The following is a 21,891-nucleotide window of genomic DNA, read 5'->3' on the forward strand; positions in this document are numbered from 1 at the left end:
GTGTATTTATATATTATGCAGAGCTTTGATTGGAAGAGGAATGTCTTCATCCTAATGCTCACAAATGTGGAAACTCATATTTTTTTTTAGATATAACGACATGCAGCACAAATCAAGATATACATACGACAAAATATCCCTCTTAATAATAGTCCAGGTTAAAGGTGAACTCTACAAAAGTCCAGTTCATAAAAATAGGATGTATCTCTGTACTGTGGCTCTACCTATTATCTCAGACGGATGCAGAGTTTACACAGCCTCTCAGTAGAATACAACCTAGGGTCTCCCATTTAGTTTGTGGCCCTACCCATTTACTTTTTTTTTTTTACCTTGGTCCACAAATTGCCTAATCACAACAGCTGATGGGGGGAGTGGTTCACATTATTTTTTGCATAAATGATTCGTCCTTAAGTTTTAAATATCAATTAAATCAAGCCTCAGCCTTGATTTGATCTCTTAAGCTTTGCTCAAAAAAGGCATTTCAGGATTGGTTGCTTTCTGGATTGGTTGCTTTCTGGATTGGTTGCTTTCTGGTGCCCATCTGTCCACTTGGAAGATTCTTCCTATGCTTGGGAATGATCATGCATAAATGGCTCTCAACATATCAGAATCTTTTGAACCGCTTCAGCTACAGGGGGCGAAGCATCCTTTCCAATAACATTTCTTGTTACATCCTTAGGGCCACATGTACAAACCTTTTTGCCAGTCGCGAACGGGCCGATTCGCAGAATTGGACCGTTTGCGAAACACAATAAGGCTTTTTGGCTGTACAAAGCCCAAATAGCGATTCAGTAACTTGTTACCGAATCGCAATTTGGGTTTTGGGATTCAGCATTGGGAAGGCGTGCGTTAAGGGCGTCCCTTTTGTGACCGAAATGCGGTTGCAAAACATTTCCTTTTTACCACCAAATTCAATGTTTCCCTTTGTAAATGCATGCAAAAACGTTTTTTCAATGAAACTGAAACATTTAATTTTTCTTTTTGAAACGCATCCTGTTTCGTTTAAAGAAAATAGGCTGCATTAAAAAAAAGTTGCTTCATTTAAAAGCAAACACAGACATTGTGGTCTGCTGTCCCCAGCAGGCTGCCATTTTTGTGTTTTTACTGATTTCAAATGGGTATCAACTTGCGACCTACCTCATGAACAGTAATGAGATAGGTCTATTTGCGACCCACTGGGAATCGCAAAAGAAACTCAATAGAGTGTCGTACATTTGAAATTGCGATTTCCTAATTTGCATGGAATCACAATTAGGAACTTGCTATTTCCAACATATGTACATGTGACCCATAATCTGCAAAACTCAACCAGGGTACCTTGGCATGACCACTTGTTAATCTCATTTTGATGGATATAAGCGTGGAAGCGGCTGGATGCTATCCAAAAAGACGGATAGACTGAGCGTCGGAGCATAGATTACGCCACCCACATTTTCGTCCATGTCCACATCCTGATATTAAAGTCCCCAGGTAATCACTACTTCCCCCTCTCTGGACATGTGCAACATGAGTGTGCGAGATTGACTACACGTTTAGTGCCAAAATATTTGAAGGTTTAACCATAGAATATTAAATCAAGACCTACTGCTATTTGAAATTAACATTTTGTTCTGTTTCTGAATAAAGGTATGATGGCTCTAGCACCCCAACATCAATATTTAACTGGCTGTTACAAGCTTCACACGCCCAACTCTGGATGTGTCAACTGGTTAAGGCCTCATTTTGCATTTGATGGACATTTCCTCCATCATCCTGATAGACTACCGTCCATCAAAGTTAGAGATGACCACCAGCCCAGCGGCCATGAACTGCTCTTTCGGTCGGTTTTGACAGCCGATCACCAAACTTTTCAAACACTTTTGTTTTTCTGAAATAAACTCGCAAAGCGGGAGTTTGTTTCAGAAAAACGATAAACGAATAACTCCCCACACCCAAGTGGCGTAGCAAAGGGGGTTGGGGTAGGTGGTCCACCCCGAGTTTTGGGGGAAGTGGCCTCCTCTTGCTCTTACATGTGTTTGCCGTAGGGTGCAAATGCAGGACTCGCCAGTTCACCCCTAGCACTTCCATGCGGGGTGGCAAAGGCAGGAACCACCATGGGTGGCAAAGTGGGTAGCTACGTCACTGCCACACCCTGGAAATTTTCTCATAGGGTCAATAATTCTTTTCTGTCCTTGTCACCAGTGTTTTCCTGGCAGTGATCAATAGGGGAAAAAAATGACACACTCCATCCTAAACAGGCCGGGCATTTTAATATTCTTCTGCCTGCGGCCCCTACTCTGTCAGGGTGTTGGAGGAAGTTTTCCGACCACATTGTTTACAACCTCTTTCCATCACCCAATTCCCACTGCTCATGGCCAACCTCCTGTTGGCAACCAATACCAGCTGGGCACAGCCTTCTACTGAAACTGTACATTGTGTAAGTCTAAAATGCATTATTTGTTTTTTTCATACTCAGTAAAAATAAAAAGTCACAATTACTTTATACTCGCATATCTTATCAAAATGGCTTGAAAACTGATTGGACCATAGGAAGGCCAATGGATTAATCTGTCAAAAAAATCAAGATTGTGTAATTGTAACATTTAAGGGAGATAATATAGGGATATATCAAAGAAGTATGTACAAAGGATTACCTTAGCTGACATTGTCGACAACTTTATTCTCCCTATGTATACTGGTGTCATTATGTGAAGCAAGTCCTTAAAAACGTAATATAAATTGGTTTAATAAATGCATGTGAAGGTATCATGCAGGCTAGAGATTCGCTCCATGCTTACCTTCGGCCAGTCGCCAGCTCACCCTATAGCCAGAACTTCCTGCCACTGGGGCCCACGAGATCCTTATACGTTGCCCGGCTGATTCAATTATACGCAGATTTCCGACGCCGCTTACAGGAGTGATTTCCGCTGCAAGAAGATCCACCCAGAGGAGCGAAGGGAGAGAAGGAGAAATACAGATCACTCAGCTGTGAGTCTTATTGAGAGGACCTCCACTAATGGAATACATCATAAATCCTCTGAAATAGACCAATTATGGTTAACATTACTACTTCTACCCCAACACACCTTACATCATCCATGTGTCTCTGCATTAGATCTTACCATGAGTTTTGAGTGTATTATGGTTTCAGTAATGTGGTAATCTCAACTGGAACGTTTCGGAGAAATATGTTATGGGAATTTAACCTTAGCTTTCTTTTTATGTAAGATTTTTAGTGAATTTTATTTTGTACACTATGTCAACACCCTACAGTTTTATGAGTTTTTTCATTGTTTGCTATCATTCCTATTTTTGTTGTTGTTATTTTTTGATTTCCACATTGGGAGTTGTGAGAATTGGGCATGCAAGACCCGAGAACCTCAGTCTATCTTCCTCCAATGTTTTTCAAGGACCTTTGCCAGCTCTTTGTGATGTCAAGCACAGGGACATCAGGTCATAGTGGCAGTCATTCCGGCCCTATTTTGGGCAGCAGAACGGTCACTCAATTTCTCTACCTTTGCAGAGCAGTCTTAAGGATGGAAATTGGCCAATAACCCCACACATTGGCAGAAAACCACCAGTGCATCGGGGGCATGAATCTTTTTGCTAAGAATTAACTCCCGCTTTGATAGCTTATTCTTGAAAAAGAAACGCTGTTGAGCGAGCGCATCAAACATGGCGCCCACTCAGCGAAGCTTCACTGCCACCAATGGGACCACCTTAGTGAAGACTCCACTGATGGCAGAGAGATCCCTGACTGCCTGGCAGAGAAATGTAGTATGGCGGGTGGTCTTCAGCCAGGGAGGTGGAAGTGATGTCCTTCACCTGCCTGGAAGACAATCGCCACCATTTAAATGGCCACCTTGATGATTTGTACATCCCGACCAATATGTTCCAATGCCAGATCCTAATAGATCATTTGAAATATAAAAGTTATCTGATTAGCTGGCAACAAAGAAAACTTTCGCTATGGCGCCCATCTAATGATGCAATGGTATGCAAGTCACAAATTGAGGTTCAAGGTATCACACTGATTAAAAAAATGTGTGGGGCCATGTGAGGGCATGAGGGAACATTTCCTTTTCTCCCAAAAAAGAATTACTATATTTAGTCGCAGGAGCACGCAGACAATGTTCATTTTCTCCTACCTTACAACCCGAATCCGTGGTCTTCGCTCTAACCCAAACTCTGCACTTACACCAATATCTATTGCACATAAGGACATGGCCTGTCCCAGGATGCTACATACCTGTCTTATTTGCAGCAGGAAGAAAAACATTTTTGGTTTGCTTATATCTTTGAGCTAGAAAGACAAAGCTGTGCTAACTTAGCAAAAGCTGAATATGTTAAATAAAGAAGGCTCATGGAAAGTTGCATGCTAATTAGGACAAGGCGGCAGAAAGTTATATGAGAGAGGCCATAAGTTACTTTTTTCTATTAAATGACCCTGTGAATTAGTAAGAATTGAAAATTTAAAAAAACACTCCCTGCAGCTCAGGGCCCAAGGCCATGTTTGAGGTAACAAGGAATACGTAGACTGGGGGCTGAAGGATGGGTCCTGCATCCAGTTCTCGCGGGACATGGTAGAGACCAGCCAACATCAGAGATATTTTCACTGGGAGCAGGGTATCACCAACAAGCATGGATAAAGGTAATAGGTTTCACCTATGCGAGACCTATTGGCCTAGTCAATGTTTTTTTAAAGATGTTGCACAGCAGCATGGGATGCTGTGCAACACGACTTAAAGTAAATAAAAACGAAGCGCTAAGATGTGGCCAACATTGACTGTATCTCAGCATCCTTTTTGTTTACTTTAGGCCATGTTGCACAGCCGCCTTCTTTAAAAAATCTTTGATGCCATTGATAGGTATTGGAAAGGCGAAATCTATTGACTTTATCAATGCTTGTTTAAACATGCAAATGGATGTTATAATCAGCTCCTGCAATGTGAAGTATTCTGCTTGCTAATTCTTGAAGTTTCGAAGGGCCATATCATCAAGAACGGCGATAAGTTGTTCTGGTGTGAACCTGGGCTTCTACTGGAATTTACAAGGGCATATTATCAAGCCCATTATCGCCGCTTTAGCTGCAGTTTTCTGCCGCTAGAGCGGCGATAATTTTAACGCCGTTCTTGATAATATGGCCCCACGTTTTTAACTGAATGTACATTACTTTCCAGCTGGTCATTATTTCAGGTAGCTCTTCGCTGGCCCTGAGCAGGAAGAAGGTAGTGAATTAAAAAGAAAGTAGAGAAGCGGATAGCACATTCAAGATACTTTTCACCTTCAGTGAGATACGATTAACTGATCAGTGGTTGTTAGTGGAATTAAAACAAATAATAATAACTATTGGAGGTTCTTGAGTCATCCGTTAAAGTGCGGTACAAAAGGGAGTGGTGATGGATGGAGCATCTGAATCAATCAAACACTCACACCCAGTCAAAAGATCTGGGTTTAATCCATCACTGTTCTTTAGCCCACTCTGACACCCCAGTTCAGACATGGCTATATGCAAATCAGTCTGACACTGCCTCATGGGCACAGTCCAGCCCGAACTGCCAAGCCATGTCTTCCCTGAACCGGAAACAAGCTTCCGAGGACCGGTTTCTGGCATTCCAGCCTTCTTCAGCCCGGCTTGCTTGAATCCAGTGGCAAAGTGAGCAAGGGACTCACGTCTGAGCATACCCTGCCACACTTATGGCAGCCAAAAGCAGTACAAAAGGGGGTGGTGATGGACGGAGCATCTGAATCAATCAAACACTCACACCCAGTCAAAAGATCTGGGTTTAATCCATCACCGTTCTTTAGCCCACTCTGCCACCCCAGTTCAGACATGGCTATATGCAAATCAGTCTGACACTGTGCCTCATGGGCACAGTCCATCCCGAACTGCCAAGCCATGTCTTCCCTGGAGCGGAAACAAGCTTCCGAGGACCGGTTTCTGGCATTCCAGCCTTCTTCAGCCCGGCTTGCTTGAGTCCAGTAGCAAAGTGAGCAAGGGACTCACGTCTGAGCATACCCTGCCACACTTATGGCGGCCAAAAGCAGTACAAAAGGGGGTGGTGATGGACAGTGCATCTGAATCAGTCAAGCACTCACACCCAGTCAAAAGATCTGGGTTTAATCCATCACCGTTCTTTAGCCCACTCTGCCACCCCAGCTCAGACATGGCTATATGCAAATCAGTCTGACACTGTGCCTCATGGGCACAGTCCAGCCCGAACGGCCAAGCCATGTCTTCCATGGACCGGAAACAAGCTTCCGAGGACCGGTTTCTGGCTATCCAGCCTTCTTCAGCCCGGCTTGCTTGAATCCAGTGGCAAAGTGAGCAAGGGACTCACGTCTGAGCTTACCCTGCCACACTTATGGCGGCCAAAAGCGGTACAAAAGGGGGTGGTGATGGACGGAGCATCTGAATCAATCAAACACTCACACCCAGTCAAAAGATCTGGGTTTAATCCATCACCGTTCTTTAGCCCATTCTGCCACCCCAGTTCAGACATGGCTATATGCAAATCAGTCTGACACTGTGCCTCATGGGCACAGTCGAGCCCGAAGTGCCAAGCCATGACTTCCCTGGACCGGTTTCTGGCATTCCAGCCTTCTTCAGCCCGGCTTGCTTGAATCCAGTGGCAAAGTGAGCAAGGGACTCACGTCTGAGCATACCCTGCCACACTTATGGCGGCCAAAAGCGGTACAAAAGGGGGTGGTGATGGACGGAGCATCTGAATCAATCAAACAATCACACCCAGTCAAAAGATCTGGGTTTAATCCATCACCGTTCTTCAGCCCACTCTGCCACCCCAGTTCAGACATGGCCATATGCAAATCAGTCTGACCCTGTGCCTCATGGGCACAGTCCAGCCCGAACTGCCAAGCCATGTCTTCCCTGGACCGGAAACAAGCTTCCGAGGACCGGTTTCTGGCATTCCGGCCTTCTTCAGCCCGGCTTGCTTGAATCCAGTGGCAAAGTGAGCAAGGGACTCACGTCTGAGCATACCCTGCCACACTTATGGCGGCCAAAAGCGGTACAAAAGGGGGTGGTGATGGACGGATCATCTGAATCAATCAAGCACTCACACCCAGTCAAAAGATCTGGGTTTAATCCATCACCGTTCTTTAGCCCACTCTCCCACCCCAGCTCAGACATGGCTATATGCAAATCAGTCTGACACTGTGCCTCATGGGCACAGTCCAGCCCGAACGGCCAAGCCATGTCTTCCATGGACCGGAAACAAGCTTCCGAGGACCGGTTTCTGGCTATCCAGCCTTCTTCAGCCCGGCTTGCTTGAATCCAGTGGCAAAGTGAGCAAGGGACTCACGTCTGAGCTTACCCTGCCACACTTATGGCGGCCAAAAGCGGTACAAAAGGGGGTGGTGATGGACGGAGCATCTGAATCAATCAAACACTCACACCCAGTCAAAAGATCTGGGTTTAATCCATCACCGTTCTTTAGCCCATTCTGCCACCCCAGTTCAGACATGGCTATATGCAAATCAGTCTGACACTGTGCCTCATGGGCACAGTCGAGCCCGAAGTGCCAAGCCATGACTTCCCTGGACCGGTTTCTGGCATTCCAGCCTTCTTCAGCCCGGCTTGCTTGAATCCAGTGGCAAAGTGAGCAAGGGACTCACGTCTGAGCATACCCTGCCACACTTATGGCGGCCAAAAGCGGTACAAAAGGGGGTGGTGATGGACGGAGCATCTGAATCAATCAAACAATCACACCCAGTCAAAAGATCTGGGTTTAATCCATCACCGTTCTTCAGCCCACTCTGCCACCCCAGTTCAGACATGGCCATATGCAAATCAGTCTGACCCTGTGCCTCATGGGCACAGTCCAGCCCGAACTGCCAAGCCATGTCTTCCCTGGACCGGAAACAAGCTTCCGAGGACCGGTTTCTGGCATTCCGGCCTTCTTCAGCCCGGCTTGCTTGAATCCAGTGGCAAAGTGAGCAAGGGACTCACGTCTGAGCATACCCTGCCACACTTATGGCGGCCAAAAGCGGTACAAAAGGGGGTGGTGATGGACGGAGCATCTGAATCAATCAAACACTCACACCCAGTCAAAAGATCTGGGTTTAATCCATCACCGTTCTTCAGCCCACTCTGCTAATCTAAACTGGGGTGGCAGAGTGGGCTAAAGAACGGTGATGGATCAAACCCAGATCTTTTGACTGGGTGTGAGTGTTTGATTGATTCAGATGCTCCATCCATCACCACCCCCTTTGGTACCTCTTTTGGCCGCCATAAGTGTGGCAGGGTACACTCAGATGTGAGTCCCTTGCTCACTTTGCCACTGGATTCAACCAAGCCGGGCTGAAGACGGCTGGAATGCCAGAAACCGTTCCTCGGAAGATTGTTTCTGGTCCAGGGAAGATATGGCTTGGCAGTTCGGGCTGCACTGTTCCCATGAGGTACAGGGTCAGACTGATTTGCATATAGCCATGTCTGAACTGGGGTGGCAGAGTGGGCTAAAGTACGGTGATGGATTAAACCCAGATCTTTTGACTGGGTGTGAGTGTTTGATTGATTCTGATGCTCCATCCATCACAACCCCCTTTTTTATCCGTTAAAGTGCAGCGTACAAATGATGTGTGAAATAAAAGAGGGTGAACAATGAATGTGTTTGACATTTGTTTTTCTGGAAAAGAAGCACATCAAATTAGCACATATTGGGGGACTTGTTGCAGGGTTACAGAGCTATGAAAACAGACTTTATAATAAGATGTGCATTGCCCAGGGCTATTCTAGAGGAAGATGATACATGCACCCACCCAGAAAAGAAAATATTAGCTGTTTCCTCTGCAGTTCAAACTTTTCTGCTGTGAGTGGAACTTCATCGAGGCAAGAAATATTTAAAGCTCACTGGACTGGTGTACACGCGCGCAGCTGACACGTAAGATGACGTGTATTTGGAAAGCAAACATTCACCTCGAGATGTTCTTTGCACTCTACAACAAATCTTTATTTGTACCCAACTGACGTCATTTAATCACCATCAGAAGGAAGAAAGGCAGCTACTAGAGTCTATGGTCATAGTGTGAAACAGGTTACCGTACGCGGCTGGACACGATTGGCGATGTGTGATACTGAAAAACTGAAATTAAGCCTTTTGAAAACGGGCCATACCGAGGAAACTTGGGATATCGATAGGAGCTTTGATTGTGACGACGCCAGGACAGAAACCCTTTGTAGGTTGGAAGGATCACCGCAAATCAAAGCTTTTCGACTGAGGAGTTATAGCCTTGAGAAAGTCGCGGGATAACCTCCCTATGTGCGACGAAACACGTGTTGGCTGTTTCGAGCTGTTTGAATATCTATGCTACAAAACATCCAAGAAGAAAGAGAAAAAAATCGTGTTTATTTGATATGTATTGGTAACTATGGACACTGCCTAACTGGAAAACTTTACTTATACTCGACGTGTGCTAGGGAATATTTTTGATAGTTTGAAACAGGGCACTGTTTTATTGAGCCATTAGACTAGTGCAGCGTTTACCTTCAATTGATGCACAAGTAAATTAAAGTTTACTGCAAAATGGAATAAGTAAAGGCAAAGGCAAACTAAAAAAAAGCATTGGCAAAGCCAATAGGTCTCGGCAATCCAAGAGATATAGGCGTTGTTAATGTTAATGTCTATAGGTGTCGTCAATTTTAATGGCATATCAACACAGCCGTGCATACTCAGTGCCAGGTGAGGCCTGCCCTCCTAACAGAGTCACCAGCAGAGCGTGTAATGTGCCCTCGTCTTCCGGGGACGGAGCACTGAAAGCAGAGCAGCAGACACGCATCGACATAGAGAAGCAACATCTCCAGAGCAGTTCTCCACTTACAAACGGCATCATGTAATTCCATTGTATTAACAATGTTATTCACATTAGTTAACATAATGTAAGCAACTGTTTTTGTTATTGTGGTCTCCCTGCATGCATGGAACAATGTATTAGTTCCTACTAAGTATGTTTGTTTCCACTATATAGTTCATGTTCTGTCACATGAAAGAGATAATAAAGTTATATAAATGAAATATAACACAGTCAATGCTGTTTCCATGGGATGATCAGCCTTTAATTTGACTGGAGGCCACGCCCTCTCCCCTATCAGCGGAGCCCAGGCACGATAACTTTCCCTGATCGCCATTGCCGGCGAGGCAAGAGGCCACACCCACTTCGAGGACACCCCCCCCGCCCCCATTCTGGCTAGAAATTATGTGCATCCATCGTACGCGCAGCGGACGGGCGCAGCGGGCGCGCCGTTTGCGCGCCGAAGGCGCGCCTAAGGCAAGCCCGTCTTCGCCCGTCCTTGCCAAGACCTCGCCTCTCGCCAGACCCCCTGCTCAATCACTATACGTATACGATAACAACCTACTCTGGTCACTTAACCCCGGCACCAGATGTCACAATCTAGAAGGATGTATGGGTCGAACAGCTCTTCAATGTAAAAGCTGCAATCTGACTATACCCGAGCCACGGCCAATCAGCCGCAAAACGACCAGCAGGAGCCAAGCTTCGCTCACCATCTCTCAGCTCAACGTCAGATCCCTGGTCAAACATCATGCGGAGGTAAGAACGCTCTTATTAGATGAAAACCCAGACATTATGTTTCTCTGTGAAACCTGGCTAAAAGACGACATAATGAGCATCCCTAATTTAGCACTACCGGACGGGTTCTCTATGACCACCATCAATAGGGACTCGAGAGGAGGTGGTATCGCCGCCATTTATAGATCTTCCTTCACCTGTTCCTTCCAATCAGAAAGCATCACGGGCAGTGAATGCGCACGCTTTAAAATATCTACGAGCCCTCACTTCTCCCTTTCAGGCCTGTTTATCTATAGACCCCCGGGACCTTCTTTGAAATTCATAGAAGAGCTCCTTGAGACATCCCATGCACTGATCACGAGCTCGGCCAATTTTACTATCCTAGGGGATCTTAATCTCCACCTTGACGACACCAGTGATGCTAATATCCGCAACTTCTTAGCGGACTTAGCAGCCTTGCAGCTGACCCCTCTTGTTCTAACTCCCACCCATATAGCTGGTCATCTTCTCGACCCTGTGTTCACTAATATCCCAGCAGCCACAGCTGAGGATCCCAAACCTATGGCCTGGACCGACCACTCGCTGGTCACGTTCTCTATCCCGAGTAGTTCCCCTCCCGAAACAAAGGCACCCACCGCGTGCCTAAAACGGCCCTGGCATAAACTCCAACATCTTAACCTTGCTGACAGCCTAGGTGAACTTAACCTGGAGGGCATCAACGACATTGAAACGTCGTGTGTGGCCTTCCAGGACTGGCTCACCAAGGGACTGGATGCTGCAATACCGGCCAAGTGGACCAAAGGTCGTAACACCCCCTCCAACCCTTGGTATGATGAGAACCTGAAAACATTGAGGAAAGCATGCAAAAAAGCAGAACGTCACTGGAGGAAGGACTACAAGCGGGAGGAAAAAAACGCATACCTGGTCCTGCTTAAAGCATATCACAAAGCCATTCGCTTGGCTCGCGCAGCCTTTTTCGCCAACGAGATTAAAACAAGCCCCAACCCCACGAAAACAATCTTTAAAATCGTCCAAAAACTGCAACATGGAGACAAGCCGGCCTCTCACATCACTTCCACTCAGCAATGTGAAGATCTAGCCACCTTCTTCACTGAAAAAGTGAAGAAGATTTATGATTCCTTCACTCACGACCTGCCAGAGGACTTGAACTCTCCTAACGTCACCTATGAGGGCTCTAAGCTCTCCTGCCTCCCAGCCATCTCGCGTGAGGAAATAACTACAATATGCAAAAAGGTAAAATCCGGCGCCCCCGCAGATCCCATGAAGCCAGCTTACTTTCAGGGAGCCCTGGAATTCTTTCTTCCACCTCTGACCTCACTCCTCAATCTCTCCTTCGCAACGGCAACGGTACCCATCTGCTGGAAGCAGGCCTGGGTTACACCCATTATAAAGAAGCCCACTCTAGACCCCTCCAAGCTGGAGAACTACCGGCCGGTCTCACTGTTACCTTGGGTGGCGAAATTAGCGGAGGCCCACGCGAACAAAGTGCTGAATGACCATATGGCGAAGAATAACATCCTGGATCCCTCCCAACATGGGTTCAGACCGGGTCACAGCACGGAGTCCGCTCTCCTTACCTCCACAGAACACCTACGGAAAATCATGGACACCGGCAAAAGTGCCGCGCTGATACTGCTAGATCTCAGCGCGGCCTTTGATACGGTCTCCCATGCCATTCTACTCAAACGACTGGAAAACGCAGGGATCATAGACTCAGCACTAGAATGGTTCCGTTCGTTTCTCACGAACATATCCTTCCAGGTATCGGCCCCCCCCTTCATTTCCCAACCCCAAGATATAGGCCAAGGAGTCCCGCAGGGCTCTGCCCTCAGTCCATCCCTTTTTAATCTTTACATGCAACCTCTGGCGGAAGTTGCTAAAAAATGGGACCTCATAATGGTATCGTACGCCGACGACACACAGCTGGTCATCAGCCTTAATGAGGCTCCCTCTCCCGATGCCACTAGATTCAGGGATGGACTGACCGCCGTCGCCAACTGGATGACAGCCAATTGCCTTCAACTTAATGAAGGTAAAACTGAGGTGTTGCTCATGGGCAAAAATTCCAACAGCTGGAGCAACCTTTGGTGGCCCCACTCATTGGGCCCAGCCCCCCCGCCTAAAAATCTGGCAAAAAACCTGGGAGTCTGGCTGGACTCGACACTCAGCTTCCAGGCTCACACTAAAAAAGTTGCCGCGACCTGCATTGGACTACTGAGAAGCCTTCATCCCATCTTAGGCTTCTTCGATTCCAAAACGAGACAACTCATCGTACAATCGACCATCTTGTCCAGGCTGGACTACGCGAGTGTCCTGCTATTAGGAGCTAACAAAGCGGAGATCAAGAGATTCCAACGAATTCAGAATTCCGCCGCCAGTAGGTCTGCCGAGAAGGTGCTCCGCGAGAGCCACCATCCAAAGACTACACTGGCTACCGGTAGAAGCCCGTATCCAATTCAAGGCCCTCATCTTTGCCTATAAAATTCTGAGTGCTGAGGGACCAGAGCTCCTTCGCCCGTTGCTAACGCCCTACAATCCCCAACGCAACCTCCGCTCCAAAGGGCAACACCTAGTACTGGTCCCCCACACGAAGTACTGTCGCATAGGAGGACGCTCCTTCAGATTGCTAGGGGCCAAATTATGGAACTCCCTCCCCCTCCACATCCGCTGTAACGACAACCTACTGGCTTTCCGCAAAGCTATCAAAACTCTTCTCTTCCCCCCCATGTAGGTTCTCTCCCTTCTTTTTTTCTCCCAGTTGGTTATGATGGTTCTAGCACCAGGATGCCCCGTTGCCAGGGCAGCTGTTGCGCTTTACAAAACTGCTAACATAACATAACATAACATGGGTGTAGAAATTGAAAATCAAGCGTACAGGTATGATAAGATAATGCATTAAGGTGAGATATAAATATAAACTCGTACTTCTGTGTAATTCATAGAAGCTTTATGGGAGCGCATGTCTGAAATCTGAAATGTGAAACCAATGTAAAGCCTTTTTTTAAGCAAGTATTTTAAAAGTACATCAGAATTAAAAGTAATGTAGCACTGGCACACCATTGCACTTGTTTGTACCCTGATTTGCTGGTGAAACATTTTTAATTGTGATTGCACCCAAAACATACACTTAAATCGTGCTTTTATCACAGCAAAGTAAAGTTTATTTAGGTTTGTATTTACAAAGTAAATCATGTGATTAAAAGCCCTTGTTGAAACGCATATTTTGCAATTAAATTACATGCACTCAGAATTAAAAGTAATGCTGCACCAGCAAATTAAAGTAAACACAGCACGTTGAAAGTATTTAACTTTGATTTGTTGGTGCAACATTACATTTAAATATGAATGTGTGTGAATTTCTTTTACAATATGCACTTAAACAAAGGCTTTACTTCGCTTGATTTTGTTTGTAAATGCGCACCCAAATAAAGTTGTTAAATTGAAGTGAAAGAAGTGTGATTTAGCCATGTATTTTGAAAGTCAATCACCGGCACTCAGAATTACAAGTATCACATACCGATGCCGGACCCGAGTGTTGACGTACGGCAAACATGTGTAAAATAGCTAAACAAGCGCCTTCGGAACACAGCGTTTGGCCTTTGACTTTGGTCTTTGAATGCACAACAAATGTAAACAAGATTTTCAGGCCTGTTTACAGAGCAGTCAGAGCAGGGAGTGAAAACATAAGCGCGTGTGTTAAGTGCTCTTTACCTAATAAAAGAGTAGTTCCTCAAACAGATCCTAAAATGAAAGCAGTGGAGAGATAATGTAATTGGTCCATGCTCTAAGGTAGGACTAAACACAGGAAGAGGCATGACAAATGCATGCTCTGGACAAATGGGGAAAAAGATAATGAGAGCGATGATGGAGACAGCAAATGGGAAGCCTATGGGCAGGCTGTAGCCTACAAAGTATATACTAAATGTCTCTTCGAGACAGCACATGCGCTGTCTAGCTGAGACCTAAAAAGGACAAAACACAATGCCCTGAAAAAGCTTCTCCAGTATCAAAACAATGACTCTAATTAAATTCTCATGAAGCCAACCGTCCTCGCACGGTCATACAAGAGAGGAAGAGGATACGGTATTACGGCCCGAGCTGCCTACTTTTGAGCTGTGGAACCAGGTTCAAGTCTCAGCGTCCTGTGATTCTCGGCAAATCACTTAATCTTCCCATGCCTACCAAAAATGAATGTGTCCTTGTGTAATGTAACTGGTGCTCATGTAAAGCACTCCAGTATCTTTGGATCGGGTTTGTGCCATAAATAAAAAAAATAAACCATATACAAAAAACCCTACATAGGCAACAACAAAGCTGGGAGGGGTAAGAGGGACAGAGCAAACAACAGTGTTGTGAGAGAGTGTGAGTGATATATGGAGGGGGAGAGATTGCCTGCGAACACATGAATTCTCAAGAAGTACTGGATTAAAAATAAAAAAGTACCTCTCCAATCTACAGCCCAGTGGAAGGACACTGGCCGCAGAGACAGGAAATGGTACAACCTTCCCGGATGAGATATAAAACCGAAGAGAAAGTGAAAGTAGTAGCGGGCCCTGACCAATGAGAAGCAAGGGAATTACAGCAACATAGGAGCCAACCAATGGTAAGTAATGGTAAGTATGGGTGAGCTCTAAGTCTGTTTTTAAGCTTTGTTTTATTCACAATACCTTTCACTGAGAACGCATGAGCACTGTAGCCGAAAATGTAAAACCATGCCTGTCTGCCAGAGCCTACTGCTCTCTGTGCATTTCTAATGGTGGGTTGGGAGGGATGGAAAGGAGGAAGAGAGTTGGGGGTGTGGAGAGATATTTCTATATCCATCAGCATAAATGGAGAATTGCAGTGGTTTTTAGTTTTGCATCATCACCATGACTTTCCTTCAACTGATGATTTTTGGGAGAATTGCTTTGGATCTTTTTATTACAGTACTTATTTTCTCAGCTGTGTAAAGAAAGATAAGGTCTCTTTATTTGTTTTTTTAGTAAATATAATTAAACGTCTTCATCAATAATTATATTGTCTTATGCAAGAAGCACCACACCTTTGTAAAAACAACATAATATACTCATGTTGATTTTGCCTAATTCTGGGTAGAATTGCCAATGAAGGGGTCAATGTTGGGGGGCTTGGGGGGGGGGGGGGGTGTCAGGGTCCAATGGTACAGTTTTGCATGCGACCCCAATTAGAAACTTCCTCCAACAGTGTTTGAAATGGAAATATAAAAGTTTTGGTACTCACTATCACAGCATAACTGTTTGCTGAGGACTGCTGGTACTCTCCCATTATAAGCATTGCACCCCTGCTGAGGAGTGCTGGTACTCTCCCTTTATAAGCATTGCACCCCTGCTGAGGAGTGCTGGTGCTCTCCCATTATAAGCATTGCACCCCTGCTGAGGAGTGCTGGTGCTCTCCCATTATAAGCATTGCACCCCTGCTGAGGAGTGCTGGTACTCTCCCATTATAAGCATTGCACCCATGCTGAGGAGTGCTGGTACTCTCCCATTATAAGCATTGCACCCCTGCTGAGGAGTGCTGGTACTCTCCCATTATAAGCATTGCACCCCTGCTGAGGAGTGCTGGTACTCTCCCATTATAAGCATTGCACCCCTGCTGAGGAGTGCTGATACTCTCCCATTATACATACTGCATCCCTGCTGAGGAGTGCAGGCACTTTACCTTCTAATTAAGGAAGTAACTTTACTCAGTGCCTGTCAGTACCATCCCATTTAAAACAATGTAACAAAAAAAAACTCAACAAAAAGCCACCATATTTGGAAGGTAGTTAGGACTCGGTCTACTTTGATGCCTTTTCCAGGTTTCATGAAATTTGGTCAAGCCAATTCTTAGAGAGAAAAAATGTACCTGTCCAATGTGAATGTGTGAGTTGTAGATATACTTGTGAGCATTGGGAACAGTAAAAAAGTAAAAGAAGCCTTCTGATTGGCAGACTTTTCCTAAACTTTGCAAACATAAATGAAAATATGTGTAAAAACTGAAATATTGTCAGGGAGACATCTTGTTTATGTCGCATTTGATTAGCAATCAGAGGATGCCTTGGATGGATGACGGCAGTGGGTTCGGGGATACAAGGACTGGATACAGTCATGGGTGACAGGCATGCCATGTCCCCGGAGCCTGCTGTACATGGCCAAAGGCCATTGGCAGTGGATTCAGCGGCCATGCGCAGTGGGTTCAGTTGCATAGGGACTGGGCACGGGGTATGATCAAAAGCCAAACTTGTGCCTAGTGCCTGCTGCACACAGCCATGGCTGTATGTAGTGAGTTCAGGGGCACAATGGCTGCACTAATATATGTGTGAAACTCTTGTTTCTCTATTGACTGTTGATTTTAAATTGTTGTATTCATTTGTGTAGTAGATTCTTCTGTTACGCTGCACACTATTAACATGAAATATTTAGCCCTGAATTTTATCGCTCATTGCTTATGGAATGTTATAGATTTTATCATTTTGGAATATTGCGTATCTTTGTATGCTTTTATGATTTTAATTGATCGAATAAAACAATTTTGACTGACTGACTAGCTGCACGCAGTGAGTTTAGATTCAGATAAAGGCTGTCAATACACATCACTTTACTCCACATATCTGGTTTAACCCCTTGCGTTCGGCCGCGATTCTGCGCCTGTGCGGCACTTCTAAAGAGTGGGCGGGTTCATGACGGCCCCCAGCTGTCATCAGCACACGCCCACCGTGCTGCATGACGGACGGGGCTGTCATCAGCACGCAAGGGGTTAATAACATCATCTGACACAGATGCACTCATACTTCATGGTATGTGTATTATGTTAAAAACCACAATAAATGAAAAATACCAAAAAGTTATTTTATTCCCCAGCTTTTACAACTGTGTGATGATGGTGTTATTTACATGACAAAACACAATAGGACACACTTGTGAAACCAGGATTGTTGGACATCTGTACAACTCAAAGCTTGATTTTGAGACTCATCCTTACAAGTCCGGCTCAAATCAGTCATCTTGGTTGGCATCGATGGTCAGCCGGCTCTCGCCCGTCTTGGGTGTCCTTTTTTCCATTCTTCCTCTCCTTCCATCTCCTGGGGGTGCTGTTCACTCCACATCAGCAGGGCACCATGCTTCCAGTCCTGGGCAGTTTCATCAAGAATACCCAGCACTAGCTATTTATAGACCCGACACCTGAGGTCCAACAACTTCTTTATCATAGGGTGGGCCAGATACTAATAGTATGAAGGCCGATCGCTGCATGTCCAAGGCTCAGCTCTCTTCAGTCCCTTCCAGTAGCACCAAAGACTTCCCGGGACTTCGTACCGCATTAAAGACACATTTCCTATAATGCCTATGGGTCGGATGTTGTCTTACCACTATCATTCACCCAACATAAATGTTCCATGAAATAGTACAGAAATGCAGGTTTCAAAGGCCTGTTATGTTATGTTTTTTTATGTTATGGAATGTTTTGTTATATTACGTTATGCTATGTTGTGTTATGCTATGCTACATTATGTTATTTAATTGTATGTTATGTTATGTTTATTTGTATCGTGCACAACTTGCCTGGGTGGATAACCTGAAGAAGGAGCTGTATGGGCCGAGTAAGGATCGGGCTAGGGGAAGAGCGGTATTCAGTTTCTTGCAGAATTCAAGAACTGAAGAGGAGGCTGTGATTTTCCGAGGCAGGTTGTTCAGGAGTGAAGATAGGAGAAGGCATAACCAATGGATCTGGTTCTGCTTGTGCGGGGTTGGGGAGGGTGGAAGTAGGAGTCCGGCTGTCTGGTAGGTTTGTGGACGTTTTTGTGGTTGTTGTGCTCCATGGAGCCAATGTCTAAAGCTTTGTACATGTGCGTGAGGAGTTTGAAGTATGCTCGTTTGAAGATTGGGAGCCAGTGAAGCGATCTGAGGTGTGAGGTGTTAGTGCAGGGTGGGAGGTTGAGGGTGAGCCTGGTAGCAAAGCTTTGTATGGTCTGGAGTTTTCTGGTTAGTTAAGTTCTGATTTCAGTATAGAGTGTGTTGCCATAATCTAGCGTGCTGATGATGAGGGCTTGGGTGATGGTTCTGCGAGTGTTAGTGGGGTGCCATTTGAAGATTGTCTTGAGCATCGAGTGTGTGGAAGCAGAAGATGAGGACTGTATTCACTTGCCTAGTCATGGTTGGTTCGTTGCTGATTACTATTCCAAGGTTCTTTGCCAATGTTGTCAAGAGGGTTGTGGGTCAAATTCAACAGGCCTCCAGCTGGAGTCTCAAAGCGAGGTATCTATGCTGAAGATCACTACTTCTGTCATGACGATGATGAGCTTAAGGCAGTTGGTTTCATACATCTGGCGGCTTTGGTCAAGCAGGCGCAAGAACTGGTCCTGGTGTTTGGTGTCTTATCAGAGAGGACGTATTTGAGCTGGGTGCCGTCAGCATAGGATATGATGTTCATTCCGTGGGCTCAGATGATGCTAGCAAATGGGGGCATGTAAGTGTTGACCAAGGCTCCTGACACTGGTTGTGGATGAGCGCAGATAGGTGCTGTTGGGTTTGTCTTTGGCATGCCTTATGCATGCTACAAGCGCACCTGATGCATGTCCTTGCTGCAGCCTCCATTATGTAAAGATTTTTTTGGCTGGAAATCAATGATGTCCCTTCCTGTGCTGATGAATGATGGGAAATCCAGTGATGTAAATACCTGTGTGCAATGGATCATAGGAAATTGAGTAATGTCACTTCCTGTCCAGATGGATGCTGGGAAATCTAGTGATGTTACTTCCTGTGTGGATGGATGAGATGAATGCCCAACAAATTGTAAACAAGCTGGTGAATGCATGGCATGAGTAGCGATTTACTACTCTATGCTGTCGATTTTCCAGCTCTTCTTACTTACAAGTCAAACTTATCAACATCACGATAGGAATCATGCTGGTATATTCTCTGTTGTCTTCAATGCCAGTGCCTAATTTGTAAAAGAATAAGTGACTGGTCCCAAAGTTTTGCTCAGAAGTGTAAGGTTGATGCTAACAAATTTTAGGAGTAGTGAATACCAAGGCTTCGTAGTGTTGATTCAACCTCATGCCTAGTTCATCCGCCAACAGACATTACCTCACCCTTTCAGGTTCGTTTTCATAACTGCTTTCTCTCTTTGTCACTGTTTTTCAGTCTTCTTTTTTTTTTCCTCCTTCTTTTCCCTTTTTGTTTTTTTCCTGCATCTTGCTCTGGGACAAAGTCCGGTGAGGAAAATATGTCTCACTCACCAAAAATCTGTGTCTGTGGACCCTACCTGCTACCACTCCTTCAAATCGAGTACTGCTGGGTGTCGTTTTTTTCAATATTTCTATCCTTGAACCACTGAAAGGTACAGTTCACTCCACATCAGCAGGGCACCATGTTTCCAGTGCTAGACTTTGTTTTAAGGCGTGCCAATCCAGTTCTGTCAGTTGAAGAAAATCGAGACTACAGCTCCCAACACACAATGATTTGTACAAAGCAGACCTTTGATTAAAAGTGTATCATCAATTACGAGTAGGCTCGTTACCCGTGAGGGGGCTTACGCACTCCTGGTCGACTGATGGCAGCGATAAGTGTCCTTTCTGTGTAACAGCAGTAGAGAATATTGAACACTTTTTCTTCTGCTGCCCTATGTACTCGTTACCCAGAAAAGTTTGGCTTTTACCAGTTTGCCGCTTATTAGGTACTAGATCTGCTGTTGCAGCGACTAGGATTCTAAAAACTGATACTTCTCCCCCTATCGCCATTGGTGTAGCAAAATTCGTGAGCTGGGCTTGGTCAATCCGTATTCGCAACCTTGGTAAATGAAGTTCCCATTGTATATGTTTTTATGACTTTTTAGTTCCAATGTAGTATTGTTCTTATGTAGTAAGGGGTCTTTTGTACATCATTGTCTAAATTTAATACTTTTCTTAACATGGTTTTAAAATGTAACGTATTTATTATCTTATATGTAAAAGCGTATGAACTGTTTTTTTATGTATTTGTCTTTTATGATGCAAATCGAATAAAGACCTCTTGATGATGATGATTAGAAGTGTTGTGTCCGGTCAACATAGAGTAAAATGGTAACTTTACTGCACCACTACCTAAAAGTCAGTGGAAGTGGCGGCCAAGAAGCACATGTTCTTAAAAAAACACAATGAATAAATCAATTAATTGATCAAGTTTTATGCTTTCACGTAATTAACATAGTTTTCACAATTTGGAAAATGCAGAGCCCCTCAAGTGGACCTTTAAATAATGGCAAATCTGTTGTCACAACTAAAAAAACCAGTGTGGAGAACCTACGTGTCTTGACATTGATAGAGACAGGGTCTCCTTCTCGATTTCTTATCACTGCAATGACTTTCACTGTGTAGTTCACGCCTCCTTCTAAGTCCACCAGGTCGAAGGAGGTGGTGTCTCCAGGCACCTCTCTTGTACCCTCAGTGCCAATCCCTAAAAAACAGAATATTGACATGATGAGCATGACTACCAAAGATCTTTGCTACACCCCTAAAAGACTCTATATTTTATTTAGAAAGCCCAGTACACACATAATAGATCTTCTTGATTTACAGGAAAGCACCACCTTGACCTGTTTCTTGGTGCTCTGCATACTAAGACAGATACTACTTCTCTGACTCACTGCACATGTGGTTGAATGATACATTACCATCTGTTCGACTCCACATGATCCTGTAGGAAGTGGCCCCTGGGATCCCAATCCATGTTACTCGTATACGATTGGTGTTCGACTCAAAGATCCGCAGTCGGCTCACGATACCCACCTCCTCAAACCCTGCAAGATGGAGAAGAAGAAACGATGAAGTGGAATCCTTCGCAGGTAGAGTATAGCAGACATTGTTCGATGGCAGAATGAAAGCATTATGCGAGAAGGGATGCAGTGAGTGCAGCATTCACTGACAGCGTGACATGGATTATAGGAGAATTGGTACAACGAGTGAATCAATCACTAGCAGGCAAGCATAGAATATAGCTGGTTTAGCATGGGTATCAATCATGGATTAAAGGAATAGGGGTATAGTGAGGTCATTAATTACTGACAGAGTGACACAGATGATAGAGGTAGTTCACTAAGGCCATCAATCACCGGGAGAGTGATATGGATTATGGTGGAAAGGGAGCCATAATAGCATCAATCACTGGCAGGGTGATGAAAAGTATAAGGGAAGGGAATTTAGGGAGAGTATCAATCAATGACAAGGTAACATTATTAAAGAATTATATATCATGGGGATCAATTATTTGCAGCATAACAGGAATTATAGGTAAAAAGGGCACAGGGAGTCCAATGGCAGAGTGGCATTATGGGAAAATTATATGGAGAGGGGATTGATCAATTGCAGAGTAACAG

The 21,891-nt window shown here is 44.9% G+C and overlaps 1 protein-coding gene across 1 annotated transcript in view; it reads right to left on the reverse strand.

Moving 5' to 3' along the window:
- LOC147693061 (collagen alpha-1(VII) chain-like) overlaps window positions 1-21,891 on the reverse strand; it is a 398,052-nt gene that overhangs the window by 125,827 nt on the left and 250,334 nt on the right. The window contains exons 23-25 of the mRNA XM_086939575.1: window positions 21,190-21,315; window positions 20,823-20,972; window positions 2,778-2,906 (exon numbers count right to left, since the gene is read on the reverse strand). Of these exons, the coding sequence (XP_086795701.1) occupies window positions 2,778-2,906; window positions 20,823-20,972; window positions 21,190-21,315 (405 nt within the window). The remainder of the gene's footprint in view (window positions 1-2,777; window positions 2,907-20,822; window positions 20,973-21,189; window positions 21,316-21,891) is intronic.

The sequence above is a fragment of the Lissotriton vulgaris genome, chromosome 9 (genome assembly GCF_964263255.1).
Source record: "Lissotriton vulgaris chromosome 9, aLisVul1.2, whole genome shotgun sequence".
Taxonomy (NCBI): domain Eukaryota; kingdom Metazoa; phylum Chordata; class Amphibia; order Caudata; family Salamandridae; genus Lissotriton; species Lissotriton vulgaris.